The 16261-nt window shown below is 41.3% G+C and overlaps 2 protein-coding genes across 2 annotated transcripts; both read left to right on the forward strand.

Moving 5' to 3' along the window:
* Nucleotides 1-1486: 1486 nt before the first annotated feature.
* Nucleotides 1487-5741, forward strand: LOC102786031 (uridine 5'-monophosphate synthase-like). Its single transcript, XM_087850415.1, has 10 exons — nt 1487-1948; nt 2413-2566; nt 2911-3035; nt 3145-3332; nt 3442-3533; nt 3671-3831; nt 3916-4033; nt 4130-4305; nt 4395-4509; nt 4948-5741. Exons 1-10 carry the CDS (start codon nt 1799-1801, stop codon nt 5124-5126), a joined length of 1458 nt encoding a protein of 485 aa, XP_087706541.1. The 5' UTR covers nt 1487-1798; the 3' UTR covers nt 5127-5741.
* Nucleotides 5742-11975: 6234 nt separating this feature from the next.
* Nucleotides 11976-15930, forward strand: LOC148100024 (uridine 5'-monophosphate synthase-like). The gene is made up of 10 exons (XM_087850416.1): nt 11976-12449; nt 12914-13067; nt 13412-13536; nt 13646-13824; nt 13934-14025; nt 14163-14323; nt 14409-14526; nt 14623-14798; nt 14888-15002; nt 15441-15930. Exons 1-10 carry the CDS (start codon nt 12300-12302, stop codon nt 15617-15619), a joined length of 1449 nt encoding a protein of 482 aa, XP_087706542.1. The 5' UTR covers nt 11976-12299; the 3' UTR covers nt 15620-15930.
* Nucleotides 15931-16261: the final 331 nt, after the last annotated feature.

The following is a 16261-nucleotide window of genomic DNA, read 5'->3' on the forward strand; positions in this document are numbered from 1 at the left end:
TTTCCATATTATGACAGTTGCTCTTTTGAACAACTTTTTCGTTGCCATTTAGTCTAACACAGGGGTGTCAAACTTAAATGAGCTGTGGGCCACTGCTGGCACTCTCATCTCAATGGAGGGCCACTTTAGTGTTCAAGTAGTACAAAAAACCCCAAACAAACGAACAAGAAAACACCAACAAATATTTCTGAAAATGTAGTGTTTTGTTTGTTTTTTATTTCAAATATTGTATAACAAAACAAAACTGCAAACGTGAACACAAATTTTGTTTTCTCACTCTTTAAAATGTACACATTAGTTTTTGACTGCTAGTGAAAATTGTTTTCTTTACAAATTAGTATGTTGTTCTGTGTGCTGTTCTGTAATATAGCCACAATTATTTATGGGATCTATAAAAATGATGTAAACACATTTTCTTATTGTCAGAGACTCGATGACCATGATTGAAAGTAAAACGAGGAAATGACATACTCTGAGGCTACCTTCCTAGTGCTGCACAGGTTTCATACGTTTGTTGAAAGGGGCTTATGAGTGAGAGCAGAGAAGGGACAAGCACACCGGTGGCCTTTGGTTCAGATTTCAAGAAAGTTCCATCCTTGGCTTTAAACTGTCATCTAATTAAAAACATTGTGGCTAATATCACATTATGGTAAATTTGCCAGCAGTTTGTTGTCTCCGGCTAACATTGCGCCTTGTGAAACCAGTTTTATGACCTCTGTCAGTTTTCTCTTTGAGACATTTTCATGAGAACAGTATGGAGCTTTCCACCGTTCACCATTCTTGATACTTCTTTCCTCTGTGGTCTCCATTGCTACAAAGTGGTATTGGATGTGATCTGATTTGTTAAACACCATTTCTCTCTTTCTCTCTGTCTCACACACACACACACACACACACACACACACACACACAACAAAAGAGAGGGAGAGATTCATAACCTCTCACTTGCGTTTCATACTTTTTGTTAGAAAAAAATCAAATTGTTACATGCGTAAATTTATACACCATGTCAGAAATCTGCACTGTCATGAACAAAAACCAGTTAAACCTAATCTTTCATGATTTGCTGAGTCAACCCTCTGAGGTCCAAAACATAACTGGCCATTTTTGATTTTACATTTGTATTTCACCTTTAAATTGTTTTATTTTATTGTTTCCCTGCCATGCTTGGTATCATTCTTTATAGCTCAACCTCATGTGTCTGAATTTAGTTGTTTTTTCATTGACATACTGTATTAATGCAACTGATCAGAAATCACACAAAAAACATAAAATCCTAGTCTTTTTTCTTTTTACTGTAAAACCCACAGATGTGTTGAGTAAATTATTTCGATAACTTGAAATGCAAATATAAATTGTACATTTTGAAAACGTGCACACATTTTGTAAACATATACAACTGAGGTCGGTGCTTTTATTTTGAAGGGCTACACCGCTGACGCGGGTATTTAGTTCCGGTTAGGGCGTACTTTTCTCATCCATACATCTTCTGGATGTGCTGGAGCCTATCACAGCTAAGAGGCTGGACCGCAGCCTGTCGCAACGTTATTTATTCGAGTCTTCATTTTTGAACTTTCACAAACAGCGATTCTTTCTACCGGGCTTCTTCACGTTTCTTCACTGAGCTACGCGACATTTGATCTGTAAACATTAAACGCTCTTAAAACGGACATTGACGCTTTTATTCTGAAAGGTTTAGCGGAAGTGTTTGTGTTGCCGTAACTGCGGTACCGCGAACTGGACGAGCAAGTTTTGAGGACGAGTGAAAGTCCAGCGGAAGCTCGTAGATACGGAGAGAATGGACGGCGCTTCAATTGATAGTTTAATCCTGAAGCTCCACGACGTGAACGGAGTGAAGTTCGGGGAATACAAGCTGAAGAGCGGCCTGATGACACCCATTTATAACGACCTGAGGGTGCTCGTGTCCCACCCCGCGCTCATGAACCAGGTAACACGTGCTATCTTCGTGACTGCAGAACAGAACAGCTTAAAGCGATACCGGACACATGAAACGTCTGCTGGATGCAGTATCTGTGTAGGCACTCGTCAGTTCCTGTGTAATATTCATACTCACGTGGTTTATTTCACAGTAATGTAGCAGACACAATGACTGAGTTTCAGGGATCAACTCCTTTCACGGAAAATAGCAGTTAAAACAGATAAAACTGGACCTCTCACCAGCTAATCTCTCACTCCAGCCTCAATAATCGTTACAGGAATCTGCAGCTTTCTGAAGCTCTTCAGGTCACTCAGGACAAGATAAGGATGAGCGTTTCAAACCATTCAGCTTTAAGCAGCTGTATCAGCTTTTTAATTAACATTTTATTAGAAGTTCATCATCTGCAACACATCACTCTAAACTCTGATCTTTTTTTCTGACAACAGACCCAAACTACTGTTTTTTACTTCCAGGTGGCAAATCTCATCTACCAGCGAGTGCAGGAAGAGGGTCTGCAGTTCGACTCTGTGTGTGGGGTTCCTTACACAGCCTTGCCTTTGGCCACAATCATCTGCTCACAACATGAACTGCCCATGCTCATCAGGCGGAAGGAGGCCAAGGACTATGGTGAGCCGCTCTCAGCTGATCAGGTTTTCAAAAGAATAAAAAATGCTGCCACTACAGGCTCTGATTAAACTTGCTGTCCAGATGTTTGAAAAAGCTGAAGCCTCGGGCAGTACCCCCACTGAGGTGTGCATGAATACACAGGTGTCCAGTGTAGGCAGACATTAAACTGTTTGAAATCCCAGTTCAATGGTGCAGAACCTGCGTAAACCAAACCTTAAAAACAAAATGCAAAGCAGGAAAGTGCGTGCTTCATCTAGCGTGCTATATTGTTGGTTAATAGTTCATAGTTTGAGAATTACTGTAAGTTTGTCCTTCAGTATTTGCCTTCTGTAACTCTGCTTCAGGAACCAAACGGCTGGTGGAGGGGTCGTTCCGTCAGGGGGACACATGCCTGATCATTGAGGACACGGTGACCAGCGGCACCAGCATCCTGGAGACTGCTGAAGTGCTCTACAAAGAGGGACTGAAGGTCCAGAGTCTAACGTTACAGTAAAGATAATAATATCATAGTTACGCTGTACTGATGTCATCAAGAGCAGCAGTACACAAGAATGACCTCTGACATGTTTTTATTCAAGGTGATGGATGCAATTATACTAATGGACAGAGAGCAAGGTGGCGTGGAGATGTTGGCATCAAAGGGAATCAAGCTCCATCCCGTCATCTCCATATCTCAGCTGCTCCGTGTGCTGCAGGCAGCCGAACCCATCGACGCCCAAACCGCCCAGAGTGTCCTCGAGTTCATCCGGGACAACAACACTTTCAGGTACAACTCTCCAGAATTTTCCCCCCAGTGTAGCTGGTGTGTTTGCTTGCATTACGCTACAATCTAGAAACAAAAAATCGGTGAAACTGTCACCTTGACTCACTCTCAGGCCCAAGAATGGCACAGACTCTCCAGCCAGCAAGAAGCTGTGTGTGGAACAGAAGCTGGAGCTCAGTTATTCAGAAAGAGCCAAGTTACCAAGTATGTAGAACTTAAATTATTTAGTTATTTCATGTCAAAGCAGAGACTGGTGGTGTTTTCATTGAGCTCCACACACATGCTGTGGACTGCTCTTGCTCTTTTCTTTTCTCATTTTCTGTTCTTTCTGTTGTCTGCAGACATTCATCCGCTAGCATCAAAGCTGCTGAAGATTATGGAGGACAAACAGTCCAATCTTTGTGTGTCTGCTGATGTAACCAGCAGCGAGGAGCTGCTCCAGCTGGCCGAGTCGCTCGGTCCAAAGATCTGCATGCTGAAGACCCATGTAGACATCCTCCAGGTACAGCAGGATCAACAAAACCCTCAAATCTGTACATGCAACAAACAAACTGATGTTTAGTTTTTTTTCCATATGTGTTAACAGGACTACACATTAGCCTTTATTCAGAAAATGCAGGCCTTGGCAGAAAAGCACAACTTTCTTATCTTTGAAGATCGCAAGTTCGCTGACATCGGGAACACAGTCAAGCATCAGTATGAGGGTGAGACGGTTTCACGTTCTTTTGGTCGTGTAAATTCAAAGTAACTTAAAAATGTCTCCAAAGTAGTCGAACGCTGTGATCTTGTCTTTTCTCCAGGTGGTTTGTACCAGATTTCATCGTGGTCCCACATAGTGAATGCCCACGCAGTGCCGGGGCCGGGAGTGGTGAAAGGTCTGAGCGCTGTAGGGAAGCCTCTGGCCCGAGGCTGTTTGCTCATAGCTCAGATGAGCTCCCAGGGATCTCTGGCTGCTGGTGAATACACGAAGGCTGTGGTGAGCTCATTTCTGTGTGCTCTTCTTCTAAATTTGTTTACATGTGCTTTGTGTTCTTTTCAGTTTACAGCTGTTTTGTGTTTTCATAGGTACAAATGGCAGAGGAGCACTCGGACTTTGTGATTGGGTTTATCTGTGGCACTAAGCTCACAGAGAGGCCAGAGTTCATCCACATGACCCCCGGGGTGCAGATGCAGGCTGGAGGTAAGTGTGACAGCTTTCACTGAACTTTGAGCTGACGTTTCTTTGTTTATCATCATTTTCTTCACTTATATTCATCATACTAAAAGAACTACGAAGTGAGTTGTGAATGCAGTGTCTATATGAAATCCACCCTACTGAAGATACATGGATACACTCAGTGTTACATCCCTTGTTGTTGTAACCCGAGGATCACACATGTCCCAACAGGAGATTCCGAGAGTTGTGTTAACTCGTTCGAGGTTTTTATAAAGTTCAGGCCAAACTGCACCTCATGCAGCCTTGCACTCTGCTTTATGGTGCCATGACTCATTTCTAACACAGGGTGGTGCTATAGTACATGAAACTGGTGCTGCCCCTGCTATTGCTGATCTCCCAAAGTCTGTATCAGTCTCCTCTAAACCTATTTTCCCTTCTCTCGGTCTCCCTCCCCCCTTACAGGAGATTTGCTGGGCCAGCAGTACACCACTCCAGAGGAAGTTGTCTACAGCAAAGCCTCTGATGTCATCATCGTGGGACGAGGCATTTTGGCAGCCTCTGATAGGGTGGAAGCTGCAGAGTTGTACAGGAAGTCGGGCTGGGATGCTTACAGAAAGAGAGTGGGCCAGAGCAGCATCTAAGTAACTCTCTGACTCGAGTTTCAGAGTGCACCTGTAACGAGGACCTGTGCCGTGATCAGAGTGTTTTGAAGGCAGCGTGTAATTATGCACACCGTTTACTTCAGGTATCACTGCCACATCAGTGTGCAACACTACAGTGTGCATTTTACTGTTGATCTGCTGCTTTAAATGTTTTTGATTCATTCAGCACTGAGCAGCTCCTTCAGTGGCTGCAGCACCCGCTATGTGGGACGGAGAGATTTCGCAGGTCTTTCCTCCCCACTGCTGTCAGACTCCACAACAAAGACTTTTGCAGCTGATCAAACACACACAAACCCACACATGTGCAATAAGACAAAGTGCAATACTCTTTTTCTGACAAAGTTGAACTTTCACTCAGTTGTATATAGCATTTGTATTCTATTTTTATCTGATTGTATATATTATTTTATTTTATTCTATTGTATATAGTATTTTATTTTATTCTGTTCTATTCTGTACAGTTGTGTATCGTATCTTATTCTTATTGTATTCCAGTGTTCTCTAATTTTTGCTATATAACTTTGCACTGTCCACTTTCTGCTGTGACAAAACAAATTTCCCACGTGTGGGACTAATAAAGGTTATCTCATCTTCTTTTAAAGGGTCCTGAAAGCCACAACTACAACACTCTATTACTAAAGAACCTAACCAGTAGCAGTCACACTCTATGTGTGTGTATGGCACTGGTTTTAGTGAATGTGTTTTGAACAAAATAGGAGATCCAGTCCAGCTGTGAATTACAGGAGATTTCTCCATCAATACAGCAGCCAATTTTGAAGTAAATCAGATAAACAGTAATAGCTTGCACAGGCTCCTCATTCATGGGTGTTTATGATATATTTTTCTAACTTTTTCTTAGCATTTTTTTTATTCTGGTGCAGCGGTTGTCCAGTTGTAAAACCTCACATCGAATTTTTTTTTTTCCTTTCGGACTTTGATAAGGTTTATGACCAAAGCCGATGATGAATTTATTTGTCACGAAGGCGTCACAGTCAGTCCTTTGCTACACTAACGTTCATTTCAGGGGAACGTGGAGGCTTTTGCAACCTTGTGTTTCTTACCTCTTAAAACCTCAAACTTGAGGTGAAGTTAAATTTTAGTTAGAAATTCAAATGCAAATTTTAAAAAGTGTTCCGCTTAAGTTGCTCAGATGCAACTTAAAAGGTACTGCACTCACTATTTTAATTAGAATCCAACAATTATGTTACACTTTTTTGTGACATTATAAAATAAGCATTAAAAACAGCTCAACACAGCAATCAACCAATGAATCCATTGAATTCAGAGCTGCACTTGGACTACAGGAGACAAAGAGACAAAAAAGGCAGAATGTTAAGTATACCACACTAAAACTTTGGAAGTGTTCACAGACATGTCTCTGTGTAGTTATAAGATGAACTTGGTCAAGGTGAGAGGAAAACCCCAGTTTGAGGAAGAATCCTAAACATTGTAGCATCTCTACAAGACTTCTAATGAGGGGGGAAACTGCTGAGTCCTCTTTCTCACACTGTCACTTTATGCTGCTCCCATCTCAATTTCCTCTCTGCAGCATTAAATGACATTACCAAAATACAGTATCTGTTCATGACTGCAAATAGCTGGGAGCAAGTTATGTGCTTTTGGGGGGAGTATTTGACCAAAATTAGGTTTATTGATGAGTGAGTGTGTGTGTATGGGGGGGGGGGGGGGGGGGGGGGGGGATCACATGCACCAGCAATCGCAAAGGTATCAGCTTGTCATTTTGGAATAATACCATAAAAAAGTTTTTTTACTGGAGATTGCAAATAATTTGGTTTTTCCTAAGTAAAAGTACGTAAAATTGAAGCATATAAGTGAAGTATATAATATTAACTAAAACTGAGTGAGTTACTCAGAAACCCAGTGCTATTTAATTAAATGACTTAGGCATTGGGAATCGTAAATGTAAGCTTGTCCATGAATTTGGATTGACTTGTAAAGGTGATCTTAATGTTGAATTAGAACTCATGTAAAGCAGTTCTGCACACACTGATAGTTCTTCCCATGGTGCTGCTTGCATTGCCGCTGTGACTACTGGAGTATAATGCAGTACTTTACAGAAAAAACAAACAAAAGCAAATGCTAAATGAATTAAGATAATTGAACATCTTTACATCCACAACATCCCCAATGACCTGTTCATTATTAGGGCTAGGATCATGCTACAGCTTTATATGATAATTTCACCTATTTGGCAAATGAACGGTGACTTAAGAGGTTACAAGATGTGTCCTTTGTGTGCTTGTGTGTGGTCTAGGTATTAAACATGTTGTGGGGACCTAAATATCTTTATACAGTCCCATAATGGAGATAATGTAAATTAAGACATTTTAAGGGGGAAACATATTAGAATGGCTTTGATAAAGGTTTGGTTAGTACTTTCGCATTTTCGGTCTCTCTCTCTCTTTTGTGTGTGTGATTAATATTATGCATTTGACACTATGTATCTAAACTAATTCAGCACTACAGTGCTAATTAGAGAAATGTTTATCTACTTCAAATGAACTTCCTGATTGTCCCCCACTGCCCTCCATTTGGGCATCTTTGTGGGGATGTGAGTCATACTGTGTTTGCCACATACAGTGCATCTTTATCTTTATCCTAAAGCAATTATATCACAGACTGAGTGGACAAGAGGCTCTGTGTGGTGAGAAAACAATAACTATGTGGAAAGATTACGTTTTTGTTTGTTTGTTTTTAACTGTGTGTAGCTTAATGCTACTGTAAGAATGCAAAAAAAGTAACCATGTCTTCAGTTAAATGTATAACAATAAACATGATATAACCTTCTAATAAATAATAGTTATAACATGTGGATTTTATTCACTCCAAACACTTTTACTTTGTTTTTTAAAAAAGCTGTTTCCAATAGTTTTTACACAGTTTTAGTGAGACAGATTTTTTTTTTTTTTTTATCACAGCACTCTTACTTGCAACTGAAAAATATCCCATTGTGGATTTAGGAGTGTAGCACATGAGGAACTAAATGAATATTTTGTCATTATTTCTGGGTCAAGGTTTCCTTCTTCTCTGCAGGAGAACTGCCTGGCAATTTATAAGACCAGTGCTCAGCAGAAAATCAGCAATGGCACTAATATTTCCACTCATAGCCCATAAGGTTTTTTCCAAATAGCAACATGAATCATGAATTTGAGCGGTTTTAGTCATTATAATTTTTCAGCAAAGGACAGATGCTAAAGATACAGGCATATTTTAAAATCTCAATCATATTGATCTGAGTCATCCACATAGCATCAGACCAGATGGGTCTTTAAAAGAAGATTATTAGGGAAATAAGTCTATTCACTTTCAGCATTGTGAAGTAAATTTGCAACATGATACAGTGTGGGCAAACAGCATTGATCCACCAAAGTGACATATCCCATTTCCAGGTACGAAGTGGATGGGGGATATATGAATTGTGTGGAGTTGGGAACACATCCCCACAAGTCTTTAGTCAGACTGTTTAAACAGCAGGAAGAGTGAGCCCATCCATCACCAAGGGAATCTCATTTCGACCATGTGTCCGATGCAAATGAACATCGCTTGCAATCAGAGAGCTACAGTTTTGCCAATAGTAGCACAGGCGTGGAAGGAATGTTAGCTAATCCATCTTGGCTTGGTTAATAAAGCACTGTTTAGATGAGAGATCTCAAATCATATTTGCATTCTGGGAACATATTCACAGTTTGCTCTTTGTTATTGTGTGTTATCAGTACTGTACGTTCATTGAACGAAACAACAAGTACAATTCACTGTGCTTCTTGTTTAGAAGCATAAACATAGAGAAATGCGAATAGGAAAGAAAAGAATACACATATCCTTCAACTGTAATCCAACTTATCAGATGTCGCCCTTTTTATCCACAGCAGTCCTGTCATTGACTCTACTTTTACTAAGGAAAATCTACAGCACCATCATTATGGAGTGCACATGGTGATTTTGGCTCTACAGAGTAAGTTCTTAAAATAAATACAACTACAAGAACAAATTTTGGCATATTTATGCATCACACAGTGTTCACCACATGAAGTACATAAGCTCTCATGAATGTTGCTGTGCTCTGGTATGCTACACTTTAGGATTTTATTTTTAATTCTTTGAATATTTCTTTTTTTTTTTTTTTTCTGATGCTAGAAGCTGTTCAACCAAATGTCACAAAAGTGGAGTCACAATTAAAGTCAGCTATGGCTACATTTATGGCTTCCAGGTGCCCATTTCTGCATAACGTGTAAGAATGAGAAACAGAATCAGGATACTTAATAATCACTGAGAAAATAATGTAGTCACAGCTGCTACAAGAAAGTAAGAAGATGCTAGAAGTCTGAAGACCTGCAGCAGTATGGCAGCTAAGAAGGGTTGCTGCAGATTCAAGCTCAGGACCAGGTATTAATGCATTTTGAGAGGCTGTTGTTTAGTATTCGTCTTTCAGAAAAACGTTTTGCAGTCATACTAATCAAATGTATTTTATTTATTGATCAGCAACTGTGAGCACCTCTATACAAGCAGACGTTTTGGCAGGAAAGACATCAGCACCAAGGAAATTGCTTATCCCATCAGTCTGGGAAGGTTCATGAGGTCATTTCCACACAATTTGGAGTTCATTATTCTAATGTCAGAAAAATTATTTACAAGTGGAAAACATTTCAGACAGTTACTTATCTTCTCTGTGGATGCCCCAGCATATTCACCTCAAGGTCAGTCAATAATTTAAGAGCTACATTTCAGACGCTACAGGCCTCAGTTAATGTGGTAAATATTAAAGTTCATAACATCACAGTTAGAAAAACACCGAAGAAGTATGACTAAGGAAGAAAGACTAAAACAAATATGGGAGCACAGTTTAGTTGTATCTGAACAAATGACAACACTTTGTCAACTGTCAAGCAGAGCCCTTAACAATAATCACCAGTGATGAATTATTCCAGCAATCAGTGTGTTCACATTGCATGATCATGTTATAACAAATTCTGCTTTTTCTTATGATATATCGTTTGAATGACTAGTGATTCAGAAGTCACTGTATGTTCAAAATAATATTCCTGATTTTTTTAAAGAGTTGCACAAACCTTAATGAAATTAAGCAACGCTGTAAAGAAGAGAGGACTACGATTCCTGCATAATGAAGTTGCTGCTGAAGGTACACTGCAGGAGCACTTTCTTTTTTCCGTTACTGTAGGTTGTGTTTGGGATGTCGTAATATGACATAACACTAGTGACTTTTTCTGGCATGAATTTTGTCTTATATTCTCATTTGCTCATTTTTTGCATGTTACAGTCCTAGATCATAATGACTTTATCTAAATTCTACTTTACTATTTCAAAGTTACACATTTCCATATTATGACAGTTGCTCTTTTGAACAACTTTTTCGTTGCCATTTAGTCTAACACAGGGGTGTCAAACTTAAATGAGCTGTGGGCCACTGCTGGCACTCTCATCTCAATGGAGGGCCACTTTAGTGTTCAAGTAGTACAAAAAACCCAAACAAACGAACAAGAAAACACCAACAAATATTTCTGAAAATGTAGTGTTTTGTTTGTTTTTTATTTCAAATATTGTATAACAAAACAAAACTGCAAACGTGAACACAAATTTTGTTTTCTCACTCTTTAAAATGTACACATTAGTTTTTGACTGCTAGTGAAAATTGTTTTCTTTACAAATTAGTATGTTGTTCTGTGTGCTGTTCTGTAATATAGCCACAATTATTTATGGGATCTATAAAAATGATGTAAACACATTTTCTTATTGTCAGAGACTCGATGACCATGATTGAAAGTAAAACGAGGAAATGACATACTCTGAGGCTACCTTCCTAGTGCTGCACAGGTTTCATACGTTTGTTGAAAGGGGCTTATGAGTGAGAGCAGAGAGGGGACAAGCACACCGGTGGCCTTTGGTTCAGATTTCAAGAAAGTTCCATCCTTGGCTTTAAACTGTCATCTAATTAAAAACATTGTGGCTAATATCACATTAGGGTAAATTTGCCAGCAGTTTGTTGTCTCCGGCTAACATTGCGCCTTGTGAAACCAGTTTTATGACCTCTGTCAGTTTTCTCTTTGAGACATTTTCATGAGAACAGTATGGAGCTTTCCACCGTTCACCATTCTTGATACTTCTTTCCTCTGTGGTCTCCATTGCTACAAAGTGGTATTGGATGTGATCTGATTTGTTAAACACCATTTCTCTCTTTCTCTCTGTCTCACACACACACACACACACACACACACACACACACACACACAACAAAAGAGAGGGAGAGATTCATAACCTCTCACTTGCGTTTCATACTTTTTGTTAGAAAAAAATCAAATTGTTACATGCGTAAATTTATACACCATGTCAGAAATCTGCACTGTCATGAACAAAAACCAGTTAAACCTAATCTTTCATGATTTGCTGAGTCAACCCTCTGAGGTCCAAAACATAACTGGCCATTTTTGATTTTACATTTGTATTTCACCTTTAAATTGTTTTATTTTATTGTTTCCCTGCCATGCTTGGTATCATTCTTTATAGCTCAACCTCATGTGTCTGAATTTAGTTGTTTTTTCATTGACATACTGTATTAATGCAACTGATCAGAAATCACACAAAAAACATAAAATCCTAGTCTTTTTTCTTTTTACTGTAAAACCCACAGATGTGTTGAGTAAATTATTTCGATAACTTGAAATGCAAATATAAATTGTACATTTTGAAAACGTGCACACATTTTGTAAACATATACAACTGAGGTCGGTGCTTTTATTTTGAAGGGCTGTACCGCTGACGCGGGTATTTAGTTCCGGTTAGGGCGTACTTTTCTCATCCATACATCTTCTGGATGTGCTGGAGCCTATCACAGCTAAGAGGCTGGACCGCAGCCTGTCGCAACGTTATTTATTCGAGTCTTCATTTTTGAACTTTCACAAACAACGATTCTTTCTACCGGGCTTCTTCACGTTTCTTCACTGAGCTACGCGACATTTGATCTGTAAACATTAAACGCTCTTAAAACGGACATTGACGCTTTTATTCTGAAAGGTTTAGCGGAAGTGTTTGTGTTACCGTAACTGCGGTACCGCGAACTGGACGAGCAAGTTTTGAGGACGAGTGAAAGTCCAGCGGAAGCTCGTAGATACGAAAAGAATGGACGGCGCTTCAATTGATAGTTTAATCCTGAAGCTCCACGACGTGAACGGAGTGAAGTTCGGGGAATACAAGCTGAAGAGCGGCCTGATGACACCCATTTATATCGACCTGAGGGTGCTCGTGTCCCACCCCGCGCTCATGAACCAGGTAACACGTGCTATCTTCGTGACTGCAGAACAGAACAGCTTAAAGCGATACCGGACACATGAAACGTCTGCTGGATGCAGTATCTGTGTAGGCACTCGTCAGTTCCTGTGTAATATTCATACTCACGTGGTTTATTTCACAGTAATGTAGCAGACACAATGACTGAGTTTCAGGGATCAACTCCTTTCACGGAAAATAGCAGTTAAAACAGATAAAACTGGACCTCTCACCAGCTAATCTCTCACTCCAGCCTCAATAATCGTTACAGGAATCTGCAGCTTTCTGAAGCTCTTCAGGTCACTCAGGACAAGATAAGGATGAGCGTTTCAAACCATTCAGCTTTAAACAGCTGTATCAGCTTTTTAATTAACATTTTATTAGAAGTTCATCATCTGCAACACATCACTCTAAACTCTGATCTTTTTTTCTGACAACAGACCCAAACTACTGTTTTTTACTTCCAGGTGGCAAATCTCATCTACCAGCGAGTGCAGGAAGAGGGTCTGCAGTTCGACTCTGTGTGTGGGGTTCCTTACACAGCCTTGCCTTTGGCCACAATCATCTGCTCACAACATGAACTGCCCATGCTCATCAGGCGGAAGGAGGCCAAGGACTATGGTGAGCCGCTCTCAGCTGATCAGGTTTTCAAAAGAATAAAAAATGCTGCCACTACAGGCTCTGATTAAACTTGCTGTCCAGATGTTTGAAAAAGCTGAAGCCTCGGGCAGTACCCCCACTGAGGTGTGCATGAATACACAGGTGTCCAGTGTAGGCAGACATTAAACTGTTTGAAATCCCAGTTCAATGGTGCAGAACCTGCGTAAACCAAACCTTAAAAACAAAATGCAAAGCAGGAAAGTGCGTGCTTCATCTAGCATGCTATATTGTTGGTTAATAGTTCATAGTTTGAGAATTACTGTAAGTTTGTCCTTCAGTATTTGCCTTCTGTAACTCTGCTTCAGGAACCAAACGGCTGGTGGAGGGGTCGTTCCGTCAGGGGGACACATGCCTGATCATTGAGGACACGGTGACCAGCGGCACCAGCATCCTGGAGACTGCTGAAGTGCTCTACAAAGAGGGACTGAAGGTCCAGAGTCTAACGTTACAGTAAAGATAATAATATCATAGTTACGCTGTACTGATGTCATCAAGAGCAGCAGTACACAAGAATGACCTCTGACATGTTTTTATTCAAGGTGACGGATGCAGTTGTACTAATGGACAGAGAGCAAGGTGGCGTGGAGATGTTGGCATCAAAGGGAATCAAGCTCCATCCCGTCATCTCCATATCTCAGCTGCTCCGTGTGCTGCAGGCAGCCGAACCCATCGACGCCCAGAGTGTCCTCGAGTTCATCCGGGACAACAACACTTTCAGGTACAACTCTCCAGAATTTTCCCCCCAGTGTAGCTGGTGTGTTTGCTTGCATTACGCTACAATCTAGAAACAAAAAATCGGTGAAACTGTCACCTTGACTCACTCTCAGGCCCAAGAATGGCACAGACTCTCCAGCCAGCAAGAAGCTGTGTGTGGAACAGAAGCTGGAGCTCAGTTATTCAGAAAGAGCCAAGTTACCAAGTATGTAGAACTTAAATTATTTAGTTATTTCATGTCAAAGCAGAGACTGGTGGTGTTTTCATTGAGCTCCACACACATGCTGTGGACTGCTCTTGCTCTTTTCTTTTCTCATTTTCTGTTCTTTCTGTTGTCTGCAGACATTCATCCTCTATCATCAAAGCTGCTGAAGATTATGGAGGACAAACGGTCCAATCTTTGTGTGTCTGCTGATGTAACCAGCAGCGAGGAGCTGCTCCAGCTGGCCGAGTCGCTCGGTCCAAAGATCTGCATGCTGAAGACCCATGTAGACATCCTCCAGGTACAGCAGGATCAACTAAAACCTCAAATCTGTACATGCAACAAACAAACTGATGTTTAGTTTTTTTTTCCATATGTGTTAACAGGACTACACATTAGCCTTTATTCAGAAAATGCAGGCCTTGGCAGAAAAGCACAACTTTCTTATCTTTGAAGATCGCAAGTTCGCTGACATCGGGAACACAGTCAAGCATCAGTATGAGGGTGAGACGGTTTCACGTTCTTTTGGTCGTGTAAATTCAAAGTAACTTAAAAATGTCTCCAAAGTAGTCGAACGCTGTGATCTTGTCTTTTCTCCAGGTGGTTTGTACCAGATTTCATCGTGGTCCCACATAGTGAATGCCCACGCAGTGCCGGGGCCGGGAGTGGTGAAAGGTCTGAGCGCTGTAGGGAAGCCTCTGGCCCGAGGCTGTTTGCTCATAGCTCAGATGAGCTCCCAGGGATCTCTGGCTGCTGGTGAATACACGAAGGCTGTGGTGAGCTCATTTCTGTGTGCTCTTCTTCTAAATTTGTTTACATGTGCTTTGTGTTCTTTTCAGTTTACAGCTGTTTTGTGTTTTCATAGGTACAAATGGCAGAGGAGCACTCGGACTTTGTGATTGGGTTTATCTGTGGCACTAAGCTCACAGAGAGGCCAGAGTTCATCCACATGACCCCCGGGGTGCAGATGCAGGCTGGAGGTAAGTGTGACAGCTTTCACTGAACTTTGAGCTGACGTTTCTTTGTTTATCATCATTTTCTTCACTTATATTCATCATACTAAAAGAACTACGAAGTGAGTTGTGAATGCAGTGTCTATATGAAATCCACCCTACTGAAGATACATGGATACACTCAGTGTTACATCCCTTGTTGTTGTAACCCGAGGATCACACATGTCCCAACAGGAGATTCAGAGAGTTGTGTTAACTCGTTCGAGGTTTTTATAAAGTTCAGGCCAAACTGCACCTCATGCAGCCTTGCACTCTGCTTTATGGTGCCATGACTCATTTCTAACACAGGGTGGTGCTATAGTACATGAAACTGGTGCTGCCCCTGCTATTGCTGATCTCCCAAAGTCTGTATCAGTCTCCTCTAAACCTATTTTCCCTTCTCTCGGTCTCCCTCCCCCCTTACAGGAGATTTGCTGGGCCAGCAGTACACCACTCCAGAGGAAGTTGTCTACAGCAAAGCCTCTGATGTCATCATCGTGGGACGAGGCATTTTGGCAGCCTCTGATAGGGTGGAAGCTGCAGAGTTGTACAGGAAGTCGGGCTGGGATGCTTACAGAAAGAGAGTGGGCCAGAGCAGCATCTAAGTAACTCTCTGACTCGAGTTTCAGAGTGCACCTGTAACGAGGACCTGTGCCGTGATCAGAGTGTTTTGAAGGCAGCGTGTAATTATGCACACCGTTTACTTCAGGTATCACTGCCACATCAGTGTGCAACACTACAGTGTGCATTTTACTGTTGATCTGCTGCTTTAAATGTTTTTGATTCATTCCTTTAAATTTGTTGCACAACTTGAACTGATTTCTGATCAGGTTTCAGTAGTTGGTTTTAAATAATGGATTGAGGTAATTCCTCCGGTCTGAGTACTGCAGTGACAATTTCAAAATGGAGATTCACTTAAAATCCCTTAAGTCCCTACCCTCACCTATGGCCACGAGCTGTGGGTAGTGACCGAAAGGACGAGATCGCGGATACAAGCGGCGGAAATGAGCTTCCTCCGAAGGGTGGCTGGCATCTCCCTTAGAGATAGGGTGAGAAGTTCGGCTATCCGGGAGGGGCTCAGAGTAGAGCCGCTGCTGCTCCACATCGAAAGGACCCAGCTGAGGTGGTTTGGGCATCTGACAAGGATGCCCCCTGGGCGCCTCCTGGGTGAGGTGTTCCAGGCATGTCCCACCGGGAGGAGGCCCCGGGGCAGACCCAGGACACGCTGGAGAGATTATATCTCTCGG

This window comes from Neolamprologus brichardi, chromosome 13, assembly GCF_056152115.1.
Source record: "Neolamprologus brichardi isolate AB-2024 chromosome 13, ASM5615211v1, whole genome shotgun sequence".
In the NCBI taxonomy this organism is placed as follows: domain Eukaryota; kingdom Metazoa; phylum Chordata; class Actinopteri; order Cichliformes; family Cichlidae; genus Neolamprologus; species Neolamprologus brichardi.